The 22607-nt window shown below is 36.2% G+C and overlaps 3 protein-coding genes and 1 long non-coding RNA gene across 4 annotated transcripts; 3 read left to right on the plus strand and 1 right to left on the minus strand.

Moving 5' to 3' along the window:
* Positions 1-506: 506 nt before the first annotated feature.
* On the plus strand, positions 507-3074 carry LOC102589458 (malate synthase, glyoxysomal-like). Its single transcript, XM_006351423.2, has 4 exons — positions 507-937; positions 1141-1466; positions 1555-1885; positions 2167-3074. Exons 1-4 carry the CDS (start codon positions 536-538, stop codon positions 2821-2823), a joined length of 1716 nt encoding a protein of 571 aa, XP_006351485.1. The 5' UTR covers positions 507-535; the 3' UTR covers positions 2824-3074.
* A 1225-nt stretch (positions 3075-4299) lies between these two features.
* On the plus strand, positions 4300-6706 carry LOC102589788 (malate synthase, glyoxysomal). The gene is made up of 4 exons (XM_006351424.2): positions 4300-4692; positions 4885-5210; positions 5297-5627; positions 5944-6706. Exons 1-4 carry the CDS (start codon positions 4354-4356, stop codon positions 6598-6600), a joined length of 1653 nt encoding a protein of 550 aa, XP_006351486.1. The 5' UTR covers positions 4300-4353; the 3' UTR covers positions 6601-6706.
* Positions 6707-10117: 3411 nt separating this feature from the next.
* Positions 10118-12990, plus strand: LOC102590117 (malate synthase, glyoxysomal-like). Its single transcript, XM_006351425.2, has 4 exons — positions 10118-10653; positions 10917-11242; positions 11329-11659; positions 12127-12990. The coding sequence occupies exons 1-4, from the start codon at positions 10249-10251 to the stop codon at positions 12781-12783; spliced, it is 1719 nt and encodes a 572-aa protein (XP_006351487.1). The 5' UTR covers positions 10118-10248; the 3' UTR covers positions 12784-12990.
* A 280-nt stretch (positions 12991-13270) lies between these two features.
* On the minus strand, positions 13271-16501 carry LOC107061363 (uncharacterized). Its single transcript, XR_001473932.1, has 2 exons — positions 13828-16501; positions 13271-13748 (listed from the first exon to the last, which is right to left on the minus strand). It is a non-coding gene; the product is annotated as an uncharacterized lncRNA (long non-coding RNA).
* Positions 16502-22607: the final 6106 nt, after the last annotated feature.

The raw sequence follows: 22607 nt of genomic DNA on the forward strand, positions 1-22607 counted from the left end.
ATACAATCTACAGTTCACTGCTAAGAAGCAAGGCACTGTAGTTAATCAGGATCAACCTGGTTAGTCTTATTAATTTCTTAAAGATCTTTCAAAATTTGGTTTCTTTTTTAAATTTTGTGTCTAAGACAGATAATACACTTAAATTTCGTATCCAACAAATAATGCACGTTCAGAGGGAGTAAGATAAACTATGTCAAAGTAGGGATTATAATACTTCCAATATACCTAGCAAATTGCAACTCCCGAGGCTGGCACAATTACCAAAAAAGTCATTATCCTTGTTTTGAACATATCAAGAAGGAAGAAATGAAAAGATCATCTGCAGCATGATCCTTTTATCATCTGACGCACATAACGCCATGGTTTATCTAAATTTAGACCCATAACGATAAGCTTTACACTCATTAAAATATATTATACTATTCCATTAAAAAGAAAAATCATAAAAATCAATAGCTATCCACATATTATATATTTAACCAATCTATAGCTCTTGTATTGCAGCCAACTGAATTTCCAAAAGAAAAGAAGAAAAATGGTTAGCTTTGAGACATTTCTTCCAACTAATAACCCTGTTCAAAGAAAGAACAGTGGAACAATGGGTTATGATGTACCTGAAGGAGTAGACATTAGGGGAAGATATGATCCTGAATTTTCCAAGATTTTAACTAGGGATGCTTTGCAATTTGTAACTGATTTGCAGAGGGAATTCAGGAACCATATTAAGTATGCTATGGAGGGCAGGAGAGAGGCCAAACTGAGGTATAATAATGGAGGTTTGCCGGGTTTTGATCCGGCAACCAAATATATTAGGGAAGGAGAATGGGTGTGTGCTCCTGTGCCAGCGGCAGTGGCTGATCGGAGGGTGGAGATTACTGGACCAGTTGAGAGGAAGATGGTCATCAATGCCCTCAATTCTGGTGCCAAAGTTTTCATGGTACGTTACATGAGTTTAATTTCTATATATCGACAACAGTGTAAAAGTAAGCTAAGTTAACTGCATGTCCTTTCACCATACAATTATAATTCATTTAGAGTATATCGTTGTTGATGCCGGAGTAGAATATGTCCATTTTGTTTCTTCTTTCTACATATCAGAGTGATGGAGTTCATAGACTTTACTGATATAATATTCCACAGGCTGACTTTGAAGATGCACTGTCACCAAGCTGGGAGAATTTAATGAGAGGCCATGTAAATTTGAGGGATGCAGTGAATAGAACAATAACATTCCATGATCAAGCCAGAAACAAAGTGTATAAACTGAATGATCAGACAGCCAAGTTGTTTGTGCGCCCAAGAGGGTGGCATTTGCCAGAAGCTCACATCTTCATTGATGGTGAGCCTGCAACAGGTTGCCTTGTCGACTTCGGCCTCTACTTCTTCCACAGCTATGCCAACTTCCGCAAGGCCCAAGGACAAGGATTTGGACCCTTTTTCTATCTTCCCAAGATGGAACATTCTAGGTTAGTGGTCCTCTTATTAGTTGAATTTAAGTAACAATTGAGAATTATATTCCAAGAAACCTTAGCAAATCTTGTTTTGTTTGGACAGGGAAGCTAGGATATGGAACAATGTGTTTGACAGGGCAGAGAAATGGGCTGGAATTGAGAAGGGAAGCATTAGGGCCACTGTCTTGATTGAAACACTTCCAGCAGTGTTTCAGATGAATGAAATCTTGTATGAACTGAGGGACCATTCAGTTGGCCTCAACTGTGGTAGATGGGATTACATTTTCAGCTACGTCAAGACTTTCCAGGGTCATCCCGATCGATTACTCCCTGATAGGGTTCAAGTTGGCATGGCTCAACACTTTATGAGGAGTTACTCTGACTTGCTCATCCATACCTGTCATAAGCGCGATGTCCATGCTATGGGAGGCATGGTATGCCAATATCAACTACTTTTTAATCATTTTATGTTGTTTTAGTTCACCGAGTAACTGATTTTATGTTTCCGAGTTGCAGAAAACAATCCGAACTAAGGCAATTTTTATGAATTAGCTCTTAACTTTACATACTTGTATATTAAGACTCTGAACTCAATAAAATGACTTAAATGCCAACCATATGGACTAGGGAGCATTAGCATGCATTAGGTTAATTTGTATTCTTTTTTCCTACATGATATTTGATGCATAATGGCTTTGTTGTATCCTTGAATCAGGCAGCTCAAATTCCAATCAGAGATGATCCAGCAGCTAACGAGGCAGCATTGGAACTAGTAAGGAAGGATAAGCTGAGAGAAGTGAAGGCAGGGCATGATGGAACATGGGCAGCTCACCCTGGCTTAATTCCAGCCTGCATGGAAGTCTTCACCAACAACATGACAAATGCTCCTAACCAAATCCATTCCATGAAGCGCCAAGATGCATCGGTCCTAATTGAAGAAGACCTACTGCAGAGTCCAAGAGGAGTCCGAACCATGGAGGGCCTCAGGCTGAACACCCGAGTGGGAATTCAGTACTTGGCTGCTTGGCTGACAGGGGCTGGTTCTGTTCCACTCTACAACCTCATGGAGGATGCTGCCACAGCTGAGATTAGCCGAGTCCAGAACTGGCAATGGCTGAAATATGGAGTGGAATTGGATGGAGATGGACTTGGGGTGAAAGTGAACTTAGACCTGTTTGGAAGAGTGGTTGAAGAAGAAATGGCTAGGATTGAGAGAGAAGTTGGAAAGGAGAAATTCAAGAAGGGAATGTATAAGGAGGCCTGCAAACTATTCACAAGGCAATGCACTACACCAATCTTGGATGATTTTCTGACTCTTGATGCCTATAATAACATTGTCATGTATCATCCTATTAGATCGTCCCGGCTCTAAATTTCGCAGCTTATGCTGTGAGATCAATCAGGTGGCTCTGTATTGTGACTACTGCTATCTTCCCAACAATAATGATAGGAAATGGAACTTTGCCTTTTGAGGAGATGGCTAATTATCCAAAGGCTCTCTTTTTCAGCTGTTCTTTTTAATCAATCTGTCATCAGTATTGTGTCTTTCCCTGTAATAATAATAAAGATAATTGTTCATTTTTTGTGCTACTTTTCTAGTACATGTGAACCTTCTAATTTCGAGGGCCTTTGTCTTCTAAATGTGCATAGCATAAGCACATGCCTATATCTTCTATGATAGTTGTGCTAAATTTTCACTGAATTCAGGATACTATGGACTTCTTCTTATATATAAGATCGTGATTGGATCCGCATATGTTTGGTAAAGAGAATAATCTTATCCTTTGAGAATAATCAAAAATGGAACTGGATGAGGATCGTTACAACGCTCGTTGAACGGTTCAAGTAGAAGTGAATAGGTAAGAAGTAGAAAGCCCCATATCAATGAAAGAAATTAAGAAAAACCTTTGTTAGATAGTGTTTTACCCCTTAAGTAAAATTTTCATGCGTTAATTGAATTATTTGAATTTCAGGTATGATAGTAAGCTAAAAAAAAAAAAAGGATAATAGGGGCTTTGGATTTGTTTGAACCACTTTAAAATTTCATCAACTTTTTTTTTTTTTTTAAAAAAAGATTTGTTTGAACCTAAATTTAAGTAGTTCCACGCAAGGTCTAGAGGAAAAAGTAATTGTATGTGGGTAATATTTTTTCATTTTACTAAATCATAACTTGATCATGATGTGTTCATGAGATTCATAGAATAATTATGGTTTCAACATATTGATAACTCTTAAACTTATCAGTCATTTTATTTAAACATTCAAACTATGACATTGTCCTTACAAATATTTTACCGGAACAAAAATACTATATATAAAGTTAACAACGGGGGAGCTCCAAACCGTGCAAATAATGCACATTCAATAGATAATTAATGGCATATTCCCTTCAAATCTCTGCAAATCAAGCTATAAAATTATATAATAAATTCTCTTATTCTTTTTAAGATAGTTATAATATTTTACCAACATTTATTTCTTAACATAACCGGATTGACATGTTCCCATTCACATGTTCTCTATATATAGTCTTCAGGCTTATTTTCTTACTATAATTGAATAATCAGGGCTAATCTGGAATAATTTAGAATTTTTAGAATACGGATATTCAGACTTATTTTCTTACTGTAATTGGATTCATGTTCTTTTATGTATGATTTCCAAACTTCTTTTCATTACTATAATTGAACAATTGGAGACTAATTTAGATGTTTAGAATATGAATGCACCAAAAAATAAAATAAAATGCATTAAGTGAAATTTGATCTCTTGTATGATTATTGTAGAAAGTTAATAAAATCAGTAGCTATCCACATACTATAAATTTTACCAATCTATTGCTCTTGTATTGCAACCTGCTGCAAAGTGTTTGTTGAAATTACAAAGAAAGAACAGTGGAATTATGGGTTATGATGTACCTGAAGGAGTGGACATTAGAGGAAGATATGATCCTGAATTTTCTAAGATTTTAACTAGGAATGCTTTGCAATTTGTAACTGATTTGCAGAGGGAATTCAGGAACCATATTAAGTATGCTATGGAGTGCAGGAGAGAGGCCAAAATGAGGTATAATAATGGAGGTTTGCCGGGTTTTGATCCGGCAACCAAATATATTAGGGAAGGAGAATGGGTGTGTGCTCCTGTGCCAGCGGCAGTGGCTGATCGGAGGGTGGAGATTACTGGACCAGTTGAGAGGAAGATGGTCATCAATGCCCTCAATTCTGGTGCCAAAGTTTTCATGGTACGTCACACGAATTTAGTTTATATATATATTTACTAACAGTGTAAAAGTAAGCTAACTTACCTGCTATAACGTATTAAAATACTTACAAATGGAACTAACTCGTTATGATGACAATATGTATGAAAGATAAACCTGTCCTGTCACCATACAATTATAATTCATAGACTTTACTGATATAATATTGCACAGGCTGACTTTGAAGATGCACTGTCACCAAGCTGGGAGAATTTAATGAAAGGCCATGTAAATTTGAGGGATGCAGTGAGTAGAACGATAACATTCCATGATCAAGCTAGAAACAAAGTGTATAAACTGAATGATGAAACAGCTAAGTTGTTTGTGCGTCCAAGAGGGTGGCATTTGCCAGAAGCTCACATCTTCATTGATGGTGAGCCTGCCACGGGTTGCCTTGTCGACTTTGGCCTCTACTTTTTCCACAACTATGCCAACTTCCGCAAGGCCCAAGGACAAGGATTTGGACCCTTTTTCTATCTTCCCAAAATGGAACATTTTAGGTTAGTTGTGTTCTTGTTAGTTAATTTGAGTAACTTTGAGAATTATATTCCAAGAGACCTTAGCAATTCTTGTTTTGTTTGGACAGGGAAGCTAGAATATGGAACAATGTGTTTGAGAGGGCAGAGAGATGGGCTGGAATTGAGAAAGGAAGCATTAGGGCCACTGTCCTGATTGAAACACTTCCAGCAGTGTTTCAGATGAATGAAATCTTGTATGAACTGAGGGACCATTCTGTTGGCCTCAACTGTGGTAGATGGGATTACATTTTCAGCTACGTCAAGACTTTCCAGGGTCACCCTGATCGATTGCTCCCTGATAGAGTTCAAGTTGGCATGGCTCAACACTTTATGAGGAGTTACTCTGATTTGCTCATCCACACCTGTCATAAGCGTGGTGTCCATGCAATGGGAGGCATGGTATGCCAATATCAACTCCTTTTTCCCATCTTATGTTCTTTTTAGTTCACCACGGCATGTTGATCTGTGAAATTGTGATTACTAACGATGCCAACTTTATGTTTCTGAGTTATAGAAACCACCCCGAACTAAGGCAATATTTATGGATTAGCTATTAACTTTACATATTTTTACTACTAAGACTATGATCTCAATAAAATGACATAAGTGCCAACTAAATGGACAAGGAAGCATTAGCATGCATTAGGTTAATTTGGAGTCATTTTGTTACATGATCAATTTGATGCATAATGGCTTTGTTGTACCCTTAAAACAGGCAGCTCAAATTCCAATCAGAGATGATCCGGAAGCTAACGAGGCAGCATTGGAACTTGTAAGGAAAGATAAGCTGAGAGAAGTGAAGGCAGGGCATGATGGAACATGGGCAGCTCACCCTGGCCTAATTCCAGCCTGCATGGAAGTTTTTACCAACAACATGGTCAATGCTCCAAATCAAATCCATTCCATGAAGCGCCAAGATGCATCCAAACTAATTGAAGAAGACCTTCTGCAGAGTCCAAGAGGGGTTCGAACCATGGAAGGCCTTCGGCTGAACACCCGAGTGGGAATTCAGTACTTGGCAGCTTGGCTGACAGGGGCTGGCTCTGTTCCACTTTACAACCTCATGGAGGATGCTGCCACAGCTGAGATTAGCCGAGTTCAGAATTGGCAGTGGCTGAAATATGGAGTGGAATTGGATGGAGATGGACTTGGGGTGAAAGTGAACTTAGACCTATTTGGAAGAGTGGTTGAAGAAGAAATGGCTAGGATTGAGAGAGAAGTTGGAAAGGAGAAATTCAAGAAGGGAATGTATAAGGAGGCCTGCAAATTATTCATAAGGCAGTGCACTGCACCAGTCTTGGATGATTTTCTGACTCTTGATGCCTATAATAACATTGTCATGTATCATCCTATTGAATCGTCCCGGCTCTAAATTTCGCAGCTTATGCTGTGAGATCAATCAGGTGGCTCTGTATTGTGACTATTGCTATCTTCCCAACAATAATGATAGGAAATGAAATCTTGTCTTTTAAGGAGATAGCTAATTATCCAAAGGCTCTCTTATTCAGCTTTGTTTTTTAATCAATATGTCATCAACATTGTGTCTTTGCCTGTAATAATAAAAACAACTGTTCATTTTTTGTGCTAGTACATGTGAACCTTTTAATTTCAAGGGCCTTGGTCTTCTCTATGTGCATAGCATAAGAACATGCATATATATGTTCTTTGATACTTGTGTTAAGTTTTTACTGAATTCAGAATACTAGGGGCATTAAACAGAAAGAAACAAAGAACCATCATATTGTCAAGTAATTTGTGCCTGATTAAATTAGATATAATCTACCAGTTTAGAAAAGTATTAGTAGCACATGATGTTAGAAAGATTAATTGTAAAGTAAGAATAGCGTTTGATACGAAAGGAACAACCTGATTATGCTTTGATTGTACACCTTGAGTAGTAAAACATAATGAACCTACAAAATTATCGAATTATTACTCACGCACCGTTATCGAATCACTAACAATAAATCATTTTTTTATTGGAATTATTCAAATTTTAAACAACCCTATATATATAAAACTTGGGTGTGATAGTAAATGCATGATTATAAAACAACAAAACCTCAAAATAAAATAGTAAATAAAGAGGGTCAAATGAAAGAGCTAGCACACATAGATAGATAAGCTTTTGGTCTTTTGTACCAAGCACGTACATATCAAGTACATGTCGATAAGCTTTTCCAATTATATTCTTATAAAGAAAATCATGATATTATTAGCTATCCACATATTATAAAGAAAAAAAGTCCACATATTATTAAAGAAAACTATGAAATCATTAGCTATCCACGTATTATAAATTGAAGAACCGAACACTTATAATTAGTCGTTAACAATATCTTGTTAATAGATGATATATATCGAGTTGTTATCATAAAAAACTTACCACTTGTTTGAAGGAAATTCGTATTTTTAAGGAATGAATCAATCTTTTATGACACGTAAAAGATAGTTTTACGTCCTTGTAGTTGTTGTGTATAGGTCCGGTTTCGTTTCTTGTGTGGTTGTGTTGCTGTCACTCTCCATCACATGTAGATTTGTGAATTTAGTGGACTGGAAATTTCTTCGCAGCTGGCATAATATATTCATGGGCCACATTTGTGGGTACTTCTTCTTTGTACACCATGTTCTTCTATATATCTTTAAATCCTCAACAAGAATTATTTCTGTTACTATAATCGGAGTGTCATGTCCCCTTCCCCAACCCCACACCCCAAGACTTTATTTTCTTACTCCCTCCGTCCTATTTTATGTGACAATCTTTAACTTAGCACGATATTTAAGAAAAAAAAAGACATACATATGATCCCCGTTCACATGGTCTTCTGTATATGGTACCAGCAAACTTATTTTCTTATTGGATAATCAAGACTAATATAGAATTTTTAGAATATGAATCTTCAGACTTTCTTCTTATTGTATTTGAATTCACGTATTCTTCTATATATGGTTTCCAAAGTTTTTTTTTTTTTTTTTTACTGTAATTTGATTTACGTGTTCTGTTATATATGGTCTCCAGACCTATTTTCTTATTATAATCGGATAACGAGAGAGGAATTAAGAATTTTTAGAATATAAGTGCACCACTAAAAGAAAAAGGAAAAAATGAAAACAATATCTCAGATGGTCACTTAACTTTGAATAGTTTACTTAGAAGTTCATTCAACTTTGAGTAGTTTACTTAGAAAGTCACTCAACTTTGTTTTATATAACTCAAAAGTCATTCAACTATTGACATTTCACTTAGAAAGTCACTCAACTATTGATATTTTACTTAGAAAGTCACTCAACTAATTTAAATAATATTTTCATTAATTTTATTGAAATACAATTTTTGTTTTGAACTAATTTTAAAAAAATAAATAAACAAATACTCATTTTAATTATTTTATTAAATTTTGTTGAATACAATTTTTTTAAAATTATTTTCTTGAAAAATAATAAAACATTGCCTTTTGCTATTGTGCGTCTTTTTGATTACTCTTTAATTACTTCTGATCAATTCTAACCTTCTTCTTTTTTTGGATAATTTTCCAGCATGTTTAATTCTTGTAAGACAATTGCTAGAATGGAAAAGCAATTTTTTTCGTCAATTGCTAATGTAAGTTTTTCAAAAAAAAAATTAGTTAAATAATTGGAGCGGATTAATAAGATAATTAAAATAGACATCTTATTATTTCTTAAAAGAACAGTGTAAAATAAAAATTAGATTTCAACAAAATTTAATGAATAAATTATTTAACTTTGTTGGATGACTTTCAAAGTGAATATTAATAGTTGAGTGACTTTTGAGTTATAAAACAAAGTTGAGTGACTTTCTAAGTGCATAACTCAAAGTTGAGTGACTTTATAAGTGAATTATTCAAAGTTAAGTGACTATCTGAGATATTAACTCGGAAAAAATGCATCAAGTGGAATTGATTGCTTGTCCTCTGTGTAAATAACTCAATATTCAACCAAATGCATCAATTAGCTTTTTTAAAGCATAGATATTAGATGCAGACACATATTTTATATCAATTTTAGAAAATACATACCTAAAATATCTAATTTTACAAAGAGTACGCAAATTTACGCATCTCATTTTTAATATGTAAATTTGCTACTAATTGGAATCACATGTTCTTCTATATACTCTATGCTCGAAGCACTGGAATGATCTGAATGTATTATCGACTAGCTGCATCCCTCACTGGGATGGACGAATTTACTACTTGGCTCCTTGGATTTGGAAAAGACTTTTGAAAGTTGAAAATGACTCATCCGTGCCTTCAAGGTCTAGCTATGAATATGGTTTAGGAAAAGGTCAGATCGTAAATATCTATTGTGTGTAGTCTTATCTTGTACTATTTTATAAGAGACTATTTCCACAAATTGAATATGTTACCTCCTGATTATATGACAATAACTTTATCGATTACATCAAGCTTTCCTAAGGGACAAAACATTAAAATCAAATAAATAAAGGGGACACAAAAAAAAAGATAAGGGACTTTCAACCAATCACATATTGATAAGCTTTGCTGAATATATTATAAGGGGACTCATGAAATCTTTGGCTATCCACATATTATTCTTCTTTTATTGAACCAAAAATAAAAAAAAAGAAAGAAAATCATGCAATCATTAACTATCCACATTATTATAAATTTCATTAAGTTAAGCTCCCGTTTGATCATAAATTTTGAAGTTAAAACTTTTAAAGTTTAGTTTTTTAAATTGTGTTTGGACATGCATTTCAACTGAATTTTTTTAAATTGTGAGGGGAAGTCTCAAAAATCTAAAGACTAATTTGAACGAGTTTTTAATAACTTGAAAATATCTTAACATTAGACTTCAAATTTCATAGCTAAACAGATATTTGAAAATAAATTTTAAATTTACAGTGAAACGCTAGCTAAAGCTCATGTTCCCCCCTATAAATTGCAGCCATCAGCTACCTAGACTGTTCAGAGAGAAAAAAAGAAAGAAATAAACAAGTACATTAACTGTTAGTTGAAATTACCAAAAAGAAGAAAAAATGGCTAGCTTTGAAGAGACATTCACTCAACCCAAAACCACTGTTCCAAAAAAGAGCAGTGGAATTATAGGTTATGATGTACCTGAAGGAGTGGACATTAGGGGAAGATATGATCCTGAATTTTCCAAGATTTTAACTAGGGGTGCTTTGCAATTTGTAGCTAGTTTGCAGAGGGAATTCAGGAATCATATCAAGTATGCTGTGGAGTGCAGGAGAGAGGCCAAAATGAGGTACAATAATGACGGTTTGCCGGGTTTTGATCCAACAACCAAATACATTAGGGAAGGAGAGTGGGTGTGTGCTCCTGTGCCGCAGGCTGTGGCTGATCGGAGGGTGGAGATTACCGGACCAGTCGATAGGAAGATGGTCATCGATGCCCTTAATTCTAGAGCCAAAGTTTTCATGGTATGCCATATCCCCTGTCGCATCTCCCTTCCCAAGTTAATAGTAGAACAGAAGAACTCTCATTTTAATATAACTAAGAAAAACGAAAAAAAGGCCAGTGTGAATTACATTGAAGGAAATAATTGAGCAAAACTAATGGTAGCACTAGACCTTTATGTAAGTAATTAACCTCAATTTGGAGTGGAAGCATATCCAGAATATGTGCATTTTGTTTTTCTTTCTGCATATCATTGCAATGCAGTTCATAATATAATATTCCACAGGCGGACTTTGAAGATGCACTGTCACCAAGCTGGGAGAATCTAATGAGAGGCCATATAAATTTGAGGGATGCAGTCAATAGAACAATAACATTCCATGATCAAGCCAGAAATAAAGTATATAAACTGAATGATCAGACAGCTAAGTTGTTTGTGCGCCCAAGAGGGTGGCACTTGCCAGAAGCTCACATTTTCATTGATGGTGAGCCTGCCACGGGTTGCCTTGTCGACTTCGGCCTCTACTTTTTCCACAACTATGCCAACTTCCGCAAGGCCCAAGGTCAAGGATCTGGACCCTTTTTCTATCTACCCAAAATGGAACATTCTAGGTTAGTTGTGTTCTTGTTAGTAAATTTATATAGTCTTGAGAATTATATTCCAAGAAAATGTAGCAGTTTTTGTTTTGTTTGATCAGGGAAGCTAGGATATGGAACAATGTGTTTGAGAGGGCAGAGAAATGGGTTAGAATTGAGAAAGGAAGCATTAGGGCTACTGCCCTAATTGAAACACTTCCAGCTGTGTTTCAGATGAATGAAATCTTGTATGAACTGAGGGACCATTCTGTTGGCCTCAATTGTGGTAGATGGGATTACATTTTCAGCTACATCAAGACATTCCAGGGTCACCCTGATCGATTGCTCCCCGATAGGACACAAGTTGGCATGGCTCAACACTTTATGAGGAGTTACTCCGACTTACTCATCCACACTTGTCATAAGCGTGGAGTCCATGCTATGGGAGGCATGGTATGTCTACATCAATTCAGTTTCTTTTTTTAATTCTATGTTCTTTAAATAATTTTACACAAGCATATTTGTATTATTTTTATTAGGAACTCAAATAAAATGTATAAATTACCAAACATATGGACACGAAAACATTTGCATGCTAGTAGGATGTTATGATATTAAAAAGTATGCACATGATCGTTCCCACATTGGAGCGATGTAGGAGTACAATAGGAAATACTTTAGTGGTTGTTGATATGTATGAAAGATCCAAAGCCGGTTAGTGTGTTGGCTGCAATATTGTCATCCTTTGATACTCGTGTGATTATCAACCCAACACCAATTTTTTATTTTTTATTAGTTTTACAATATCTGGAAAAAAACAACATCTGGAGTAATTTCCAATTTCTGCATTAGGTTAATTTGGAATCTTCTTGTACATGATCAAATTGATGCATAATAGCTGTGCTGGATCCTTGAAACAGGCAGCTCATATTCCAATTAGAGATGATCCGGCAGCTAATGAGGCAGCATTGGAACTTGTAAGGAAGGATAAGCTAAGAGAAGTGACGGCGGGGCATGATGGGACATGGGTTACTCACCCTGGCCTAGTTCCAGCATGCATGGAAGTCTTCACTAACAACATGGGCAATTCCCCAAACCAAATCCATTCCATGAAGCGCCAAGATGCATCCATTCTAGATGAAGAAGACCTGCTGCAGAGGCCGAGAGGGGTCTGTACCTTGGAGTGCCTTCGGCTGAACACCCGAGTGGGAATTCAGTACTTGGCAGCCTGGCTGACAGGCCTTGGTTGTGTCCCTCTTTACAACTTCATGGAGGAAGCTGCCGCAGCTGAGATTAGCAGAGTCCAGAATTGGCAGTGGCTGAAATATGGTGTGGAATTGGATGGGGATGGACTTGGGGTGAAAGTGAACTTAGACCTGTTTGGAAGAGTGGTTGAGGATGAAATGGCTAGGATTGAGAGAGAAGTTGGAAAGGAGAAATTCAAGAAGGGAATGTACGAGGTGGCTTGCAAGTTATTCACAAGGCAATGCACTGCACCAGTTTTGGATGATTTTATGACTCTTGATGCCTACAATAACATTGTCATACATCATCCTATTGGATCATCCCGGCTCTAAATTTTGCAGCTTTTCTTTTCCTATTAATTTGTTGTCCCTGTATTGTTAATTAGTATTGCCATCTTCCCCAGTAATGATGAAAAGAAAGGGAATTTTGCCTTTGAGGGGATTGCTGATTATCCAAAGACTCTCTAGTTCAGCTTTGGTTTTCAATTTATCTGTTATTTGTATCTATCCATTGTAATAAAGGAAATTGTTCATTTTGTAGTCCTCATGAATTTTTTAGTACGTACCTTGTTCGAACATCTTTCATGTGTTTTGTCTTCTATATGAGCGTAGCACAGTCCGCTAAAAACATGCATTTTAACTAGTGCTAACATTGTCTAAATTCAAAATACTATAGTCTACATGAATTTTTATTATAGTTCCACGCAAAGTCTAGAGGATTTTCAGCTCACAGCCTGATTATGTGTGTGTTACGCGAGATTGAGAACTTCTAAAATTGTTTAAAATCAGTTTATCTGTAAATATATTGCACAAAGGTATATGTATAAAAGAAGGTGTTATTTTCACCCAGCAGCCAGTTTCACCATATTATTTAAGTTATATTCATTTTTTTCAAATTATTTAATTGGCTGTCGGTGTTACAAACTTGAGACAAAGCACATACTGCACTTGAGCTCTTGCCAAAGCATTGACAAACATTAAAACAAGGTTTCTAGACAGGTGCATGCAATGGCGGAGACAGGATTTTCAATAGGGAGATTCAAAATATAAAGATGCAAGCATACGAAGGAGTCAAGAGGATTCAAGATCTGCCATATAATAAATTAATTTTGACCATATATACACTATCTAAGAAAATAACGGCTCACTCGAATAATGGGGTTATTGGGTACAAGTGAACGATATTAAGGAAATAAAGGAAGTAGAAAAGAAAAGAACCTGCTTGAGCTCTTGACGAGGCAAATTGGACATGGCAAATAGCTTGGTGGCATCTCCTCCAGTGAGGCTTTCATCTACATCTGTACCCAATAACCCCATTATTCAAAATTCCTTTGTTCTCTTATTTGAATAACACATAAAAATGAGAGAATATATTACCTGAATTAGCGAAACTGAACCATTCTTGATAGATCTTCTGAAGTGAACACTTAAATGCTCAACTACAAGGAATCAATTCCTTTGATTGAATGCTCAAACTAACTATTACAATGGAAAGCTAAAGATCAACAAGGTAGTTGAAAGGATAACAAGGAATTGTAACAAAGGATAGAAGGGAGATGAGAAGCGTAGACTAAAAAAGGGGGGTGAGAATAACAGATAGAACGGGAATGAGGAGATACTGACACTCCACCAATATTCGCATAAACCTATTTTGCTCCCACAAGTATCTATATATCAACTCGGAACCCAAACAGAGCCACTTAATATGGTATTGGTGGGCTGCTTTGTCAATACCGGTACAGACTCATTCATGACAATACCTCAAGCCCTAATAAGATCCTTGTCCTCAAGGTTCGGTAGTAAAGCCTAAATCACCAACATCATTGTCAGACTGAACATAGGCAAAGAACTTCCTCACATTCTATGAATCCGTGATAGACCTTGGGACACTACTTTGGTGTCCAAAGAATCTCCTTAGCAATACCCTACAAAACAATTCCATAAGAAGAGTCTTGTAGCCTGCTACTGCTACAACATTGGCTCCGGTAGGCTCACAGAGATTTGTAGATGCTTGCATTATTTTGTCACTCTCCTAATGGCCACATGGTAGTATTAACATATGAGAAGGGGCAAAATATTTGACTCTACTTTGTTGTGCTCCCTTACTATAAAGCCATATACACCGTTATGAATGCACTCATGGGTTAGGGAAGTGAAGTAATATTCATAACCTCGGAAACATTTTCTGCATCAAACTTGCGCATAGCAACTCAAATGCACAGTGAAAAGTAAGCTGAACTCTTGTATATAATAAATCATTGTTTCGCAAGGTACAAAGTGATCAAAATGTGTGTTGACCAACTGCTTTGTTTGTTCCTAACGTCCTTCAAGATCAGTTGTGTGCACTTGAAGAATTCCTGAAGTACCTCCTTTCAGCAAGCAAGCCAAGTAGCCCAAACCAAGTGTCATAGAAGAAGTGAATTTCTCACGCGATATAGGAGGAGCCAACTGGCACATGTTGACTGAAGGCAACGTCTTGAGCAAGGAATAATGTCATAATACTGTTAAATGCAGAGGCATAGCTGGGGAACACCCTACATAAGAGTAAGCAGTAAAAGTAAATCTAAAGGGCCAGCAAGATTGGTTGTCGCCATCCACAAATCTGGTCGGGTGAGTTCATATGTTGCGACACCAGTACTAATAAGCTTTGTCCCTGTAAGTTATCTTGACAATTTCACTCAGTTGTAAGTTAGTACTTGAATAAGCTGCACATTTTGTAGCTATCCATGTACCAATATTGTATTTCTTAAGTATTACAATAGCACAAGGAATGAAAGTCAAGGAAGAAGTCTTGTTCTTGAGAGAAACCATCAGAAGAAAGTGACAAGCATTGAACATAGCAGAACCCCCACAAATGGAATCCATATCAATGAACGGATTTGCATTGCAAATGACTATCAAGAGTATAACGTATCCATGTTGTATTAAGAAGAACAAATTGAATACTCGTTCATAAGCCTCTATCTGTCCAATCCAACAAACAACACATTCCTTGGTATTCTATCCAAAACCGTGCGACAATCAGACAACTGTCCTCTGATACATTGCAATCAGAGTATATCCACACTCAATGTAAGCCTTGCAAGGAATGAGAATATATCACTAATAATTACACCAGCAATTCGATGTTCAATTATCTCACTAATGTAAGATCCCACCCTTTAGTCATAGAGTAAGAGCATTCAGATGTGCAAAGTATGCTAGCATGTCTTAAATGACAGGAAATAATAGGAAGTACCTACGACGAGTCTGTACACTGATAGCGGACTGCCTCATGAAAACAAACTCAAAGCACCACATGCATTTCCTGCGGGCATCTCTAAGAAGAAAGGTCTCACCATGGCCAACAATTATGACACCACCAGCTTGAGCCCCAAAAGCAAGACTAGCACCAACACATGCACCATTCTCGTCAAATTCCAGCACGTACAAAAGATTACCACATTGCTTATCTATGCCGGAACACGATCGAAGAGAATGAACTGAGATAAATGCTTCGAACCAATAACAAGTGGATAAGCCATTTTTTATGCACTCACACATTGCTAGATCCCAAAATCGACTAAAGATGGCTGGTTGAAGAGACATTGAAAATCTCATGGTAAAACAGATTTATCATCAGTTACAACAAACTTCAGATGTCAAAATTGGCATTGTAATTCAAACTCATTTCGCTGGAGACTTTCATCAAACACTATCTCCTCAATATTTAATGATATTGTAACTCAAACAGATTTGCTTATAATCCCTCTGAATTATCCGCTACCAAATCAAATACAGTGTCAAATTTACCACAACGACGCTGTTCATAGATTAAATTATTTTGTGGATTGAATTTCACTTGAGGTTCCTGAGTGTTCATCTTCTGGGTAGAAGATTGGGGATAATATAAAATTCATGGTCCAGGCTTATTCATGAGTAACATTCTTGTTTTTTCTTGGTTCCGCAATAATACAAAATGTTCAGTTTTGATGAAAATAAAAAACTTGTAGAGAGTGATGGAATTGGAGTATTAAAGAAATCAGTGGAGAGAAACCATTTCGATATTATCTTTCTAGTGAATTTAAATGTAATGTGAAATTTGATGTGATTTGATAAGATTGAATCATTATGCAATAAATGGGTTGGTTATAGTCCCCTTAATATTTAATTGGGTTCAAATGGATGGATTAATATGAATTTTATCAGTAAATCATTTTTCATTTGTTTATATGTTGTTATAAAATTTGCTTAATTGCTTCCTAGACAAGGACAAGTTGGTAATTTACTGGGTAATTTTGCTTTTACGTTGCTTTGATTGGTAGTACAATTTGCTTTGAGAGTTGTCTGCTTCATGCTTTTTTCCTCTAATTCTCACGGTGTCATTTTGTTGGTAATATACTACTTTTTCAAAGTTGCATTTGCCCCTTTTTTTTGCACCATTTACCATCAAATCCATTGGTACACATTTTAATAATTAAACTGAAGTTTGAGCCTTTTTTAAATGTCTAAAAAGGCATAAAAGTTTTGTTATTAGGACTTTCCCGGACCCACTCATCCACCAGAATGTAATTTTTGTTATCTTTGAAGAAAAATTATTATTTCATGTAAAAGAATATTTTAAGATATTTCGCATTTGATTAAAATAGCGTAAAAAGTATTACAAATTACATCAATTAATAACTTACAACATTTAAAGGCATAAAAAAATTGGCCATATCAATGTCCTATAAATTGAGACATGAGAGGTAATATATAGTATTATTTAAAAATTACGTAAGAGGTACTACAAATTACAATAATTAGTAATTTAAAATATTTAAATATGTGTCGCATAAATTGAGAAATGAAATAATATATATATTGTTTCAATAAAATTACGTAAAAAATATTATAAATCACAATAATTAATAACTTAAAGTTTGAATAATTTCTCAAGTTCTATTTGTATCACATAAATTAAGAAAAAAAATATTTCCTCTGTTTCAATTTATGTGACACATTTTGTTTTTGAGAGTTAAGTTTGACCGAGAATTTGCTTATGAAATCTTCAATTTTTTAAAAATAAATTTATATATTTGTAAACTACGTAAAAAACACTATAAGTCACAATAATTGACTATTCAAATTATTTAAAAGATTTATGAAAAATTTACGATCAAAGATAGACTTGTATAAATCTCAAAATTCGGTATATATCACATTGAGACAGTGAATTATATTTTGGGTCTGTGCTGGCACGGGGTCCGTATCTAGTACTATATAGAAAATAGATAAATTTCATAAATATATAATAGAGTAGTTTTATTTGCATTAAATATAACTAAGTTTTTATTTACTTAAAATAATAGTAATTTGCAGTCCTTTTTTTGTGCTGAACTTCTGATAATAATGTGATAGTTTCCTCCTACGTTTTAAATCGCTTGGTCGAGTGAAACAGTAAGTCAGTTATTTCATATGTACTCTATTTGTTCATTTTAATTTTTCTTATATAGATTTGATCATTGTACTCTGAAAAATCTATTGATGTCTTAAGTTAATTATTTCATCTCTCTTACGATACCTTTTGGTCTTTTGAACTCGCGTCATTCTTGTGCTTTCATTTGATGTGGAGGTACCTATTATAAATGCACTTTTTCCTGGTAATCATGTTGCTTAAATAATAAATACGTCGGACATTGCTATATATATTCTTACAAAATGTATATGTTTATTTCAGTTTCAAGTACGGTACCTCCACTTCTCCCCATGATGCCATTTTTGGAATGCAGAAGATTGGTTACCAAGCATGGGTTTTAATTCAAATTTTGAATTATCATAAGATATGAGCAACAATGCTAGCAGACGATTTAACTGGACAAAATACGTCTGATATATATATATATATATATGATAGTATTTTATTATTAAAGCATGTGTACCAGTAGTATTGTACTCAATTAACTCGTCATGCTCAATTGTTTTCCTTCTCACAGTAACTTACAACGAACCCAACACTAGCATTTTGATTTTTTCCAAAATGATTTTCAATTTCATGTCTTGCTAATTTGACGGACGTTGGGTCCTCGACTCCTAGCTGAGCACATCTATTCCCTTCCAGTATCATATATCATACATTATATTACTATTACCAAAGCAGGGAAGAATTTAAGTCAAAAGTTGAATTACGAAAATACTCATTATCTATTAACTTATTTTCTCAAAATCATTGTTTTAAAAAATAATTGATAGGGTTTTTGCACTATGCTTTTCCTTTTGTCATTGTTTGTGTTTATAGCATATTCATTTTCATCTTGATGTAGAAATTGTCCGGCAACATTTTTGTGTTGAACTCTTGGAACTCAAGAATTAGTGGGTTTGACCTCCAATTTTGATCCTCCACGATATAGATTAATCATCGAGCTTCTTTAATTTCAAATAATTAGTTTTTATAAAATTCAAAATAGTTTGCGAGTTAGTTTGAATAAATTATAAATTTTCAAATAATATATATTGCTTTATATAATTATTAAATGTTATAAATATTCAAAAATTGTCTCAAAAAGATTTTAGTTTTACTTAAATATATGGTTAATTAGTTTAGTTAATTAATAGTTTATATTTTTGAATTAATTAGTTTATAATTAAGTTAATTATTTTAGTTCGTTAAGATTACGAAGCTCATTAATTAATTAACGGAAAAGGTCAGGCACTCAATTTTAAATGCCTTTGTAACTCACATAATTTTTTAATGCCTATTTTCACATTTACATGTCTTTTTTTTAGGAAGTACCCAAAATCCTTGATTCTTCGTGTGTTATACCCCATGGATCTGGCGCTCCGAAGCACTCAAATTTTTTATCTCAAATGAAGACCCCTGTCAGGCATTCTTCGGTCAGGCATTCTCAGGTCAGGCGTGCATCTTTCCAATTTCAAAGATGTCAAAGCCCATTTGAAATGAAGACCCATGTCAGGTGTTCTCGGGTCGGGCCTTTCTCAGGTCAAACGTTCTCAGGTCAGGCGTTTTCGGGTCAGGCATTCTCAAGTCAGGCGTTCTCAGGTCAGGCATTCTTGGGTCAGGCGTTCTCAGGTCAAGCGTCCTCGGGTCAGGCAATTTTCCGGTCAGGCATTCTAGAGTCAGGCATTCTCAAGTCAACCGCTCCTAGGTCAGGAGTCCTCAGGTCAGGTGTTCTCAGGTCAGACGTTCTCAGGTCAGGCGTTCTCAGGTCAGGCGTTCTCACACATTGACTGCCTTCGATAGACGAAAAAAACCCAAGCGGTCTAACCTAACCCTCAGGGCGGACCCCAACCGAAAGGAGCTAGACGGACTAAGGGTAAGCGAGATAAAGAAAGCAGCTGGCCCTATGTGTAAAAACTTACCGCGGGAGAGTCTTTCTCCAATGAGAATAAAGAAAGTTTTTGTGCAGGCGTCCTTAAGCGTTCTTAGGTCAGGCGTTCAACTTTATAATTTCAAAGATGTCAAAGCCCATTTGAAATTAAGACCCTTGTCAGGCATCCTCAAGTCATGCGTTCTTGGGTTAGGCGTTCTCAGGTCAGGCGTGCATCTTTCCAATTTCAAAGATGTCAAAGCCCATTTGAATGAGGACCCTTGTCAGGCGTTCTCGGGTCAGGCGTTCTCGAGTCAGGCGTTCTCAGGTCAGGCGTCCCTAGGTCAGGCGTTCTCAGGTCAGGCATCCTCAAATCAGGCGTTCTCAGGTCAGGCGTCCTCAAATCAGGCGTTCTCAGGTCAGGCGTTCTCGGGTCAGGCGTTCTCAGGTCAGGCATTCTCGGGTCAGGCGTTCTCGGGTCAGGCATTCTCAGGTCAGGCATTCTTGGGTCAGGCGTTCTCGGGTCAGGCGTTCTCAGGTCAGGCATTCTCGGGTCAGGCGTTCTCGGGTCAGGCATTCTCGGGTCAGGTGTTCTCACGTCAGGCGTCCTCGGGTCAGGAAATTTTTAACGCCTTTGTAACTCAAATTTTTTAATGCTTATTTTTGCATTTACAGGCCTTTTTTAGGAAGTACCCAAAATCCTTGATTCTTCGTGTGTTATATAGACCATAGTTCTGGCGCTCCAGAGCACTCAAATTTTTTATCTTAGATAAAGAATCCTGTCAGGAATTCTCTGGTCAGGCATTTTCGGGTCAGGCGTTCTCAGGTCAGGCATTCGCAGGTCAGGCGTCCTCAGGTCAGACGTTCTCAGGTCAGGCGTCCTCAGGTGTTCTTGGGTCATACGTTATCGGGTCAGGCGTTCTCAGGTCAGGCGTTCTCGAGTCAAGCATTTTCAGGTCAGGCGTGCTCAGGTCAGGCATTCTCAGGTCAGGCAGACATCTTTCCAATTTCAAAGATGTCAAGCCCATTTGAAATGAAGACCCCTATCAGGAGTTCTCGGGTTAGGCCTTTCTCAGGTCAGGCGTTCTCGGGTCAACTGTTCTCAAGTCAGGCGTCCTCAGGTCAGACAATTTTTTAACGCCTTTATAATAAGTTGGGGATGCACCATGTATACTCACACAATTTTTTTAACTCTTATTCCCGCATTTACATGCATTTTTTAAGGAATTACCCAAAATCCTTGATTCTTCGTGTGTTTCCCATGGATCTGGCGCTCTGTAGCACTCAAATTTTTTATCTCAAAAAACTTTATGAGGACTTTCGTAATGAGTTGAGAAACCACCACGTATACTCACACCATTTTTAATGTCTATTTCCGCATTTACAGGCTATTTTTTAGGAATTACCCAAATTTCTTAATTTTTCATGTATATTTAGCCCATTGATCTGACATCCCAGAGCACAAATTTTTTTTCTGAAAAACCTTTATGAAGACATTTGTAATAAGTTGGGGAACCACCACGTATACTCATACCATTTATAATACATATTTTCGCATTTACATGCCTTTTTTTTAGAGATTACCCAAAATCCTCAATTTTTTGTGTGTTATAGCCCATGGATCTAGCGTCCTGGAGCATAATTTTTTTTCTCAAAAACCTTTATGAGGACCTCTGCAATGAGTTTGGGAACCACTACGTATACTCACACTATTTTTAACACTTATTTTCGCATTTACAGGCCCTTTTTTAGAAATTACCCAGAATCATTGATTTTTCGTGTGTTATAGCCCATGAATCTGGCGCCCTAGAGCACCCAATTTTTTTTCTCAAAACACTTTATGAGGATCTGCGCAATGAGTTGGGAACCACCACGTACACTCACACTATTTTTAATGCCTATTTCTACATTTACAGGCCATTTTTAGGAATTACCCAAATTTTTGTGTATTTTTACCCCATTGATCTGACGACCCGGAGCACCAAATTTTTTTTTCTCAAAAAACTTTATGAGGACCTCTGTAATGGATTGGAGAACCACCACGTATACTCAGGCCTTTTTTTAATACCTATTTCTGCATTTACATGTCCTTTTTAGAAATTTCCCAATTTTTTTGATTTTTCGTGTGTTATAGCCCATTGATTTAACTCCCCGAGCACCTAATTGTTTTTTCTAAAAGAACATTATGAGGACCACACAATGAGTTAGGGAACCACCACGTATACTCACACCATTTTTAACGCTTACTTCCGCATTTACAGGTCATTTTTTAGGAATTAACCAAATTCCTTAATTTTTCGTGTATATTAGCTAGCCTCTGGATCTGACGCCCTGGAGTACCAATCTTTTTTTTCTAAAAAAACTTTATGGGACCTCCATAGTGTGTTAGGAAACCACCACGTATACTCACACCATTTTTAATGCCTATTTTCGCATTTACAAGCCCCTTTTTAGAAATTACCCAAAATTCTCGATTTTTCATGTTTTATATAACCCATGGATCTGGTGTCTCGAAGCACCTAATTTTTTTTTCTCAAAAAACTTTATGAGGACCTCCATAATGAGTTGGGGAATCACAATGTTTACTCACACCATTTTTTCACGCTTATTTTCTCATTTACAGGCTCTTTTTTAAGAATTACCCAAATTTCTTGATTTTTCATATACAAATACCGATGGATCTGGCGCCCAGGGCACCAATTTTTTCTCTCAAAATACTTTATGAGGACCCCCGTAATGAGCTGGGGAACCACCACGTATTTTCACAGCATTATTTAACGCCTATTTCCGCATTTACAGGCCTTTTTTTGGAATTAACCAAAATCCTCAATTTTTCATGTGTTATAGACAATGGATCTAGCGCCTAGGAGA

The sequence above is a fragment of the Solanum tuberosum genome, unplaced genomic scaffold (genome assembly GCF_000226075.1).
Source record: "Solanum tuberosum cultivar DM 1-3 516 R44 unplaced genomic scaffold, SolTub_3.0 scf00127, whole genome shotgun sequence".
Lineage (NCBI taxonomy): Eukaryota > Viridiplantae > Streptophyta > Magnoliopsida > Solanales > Solanaceae > Solanum > Solanum tuberosum.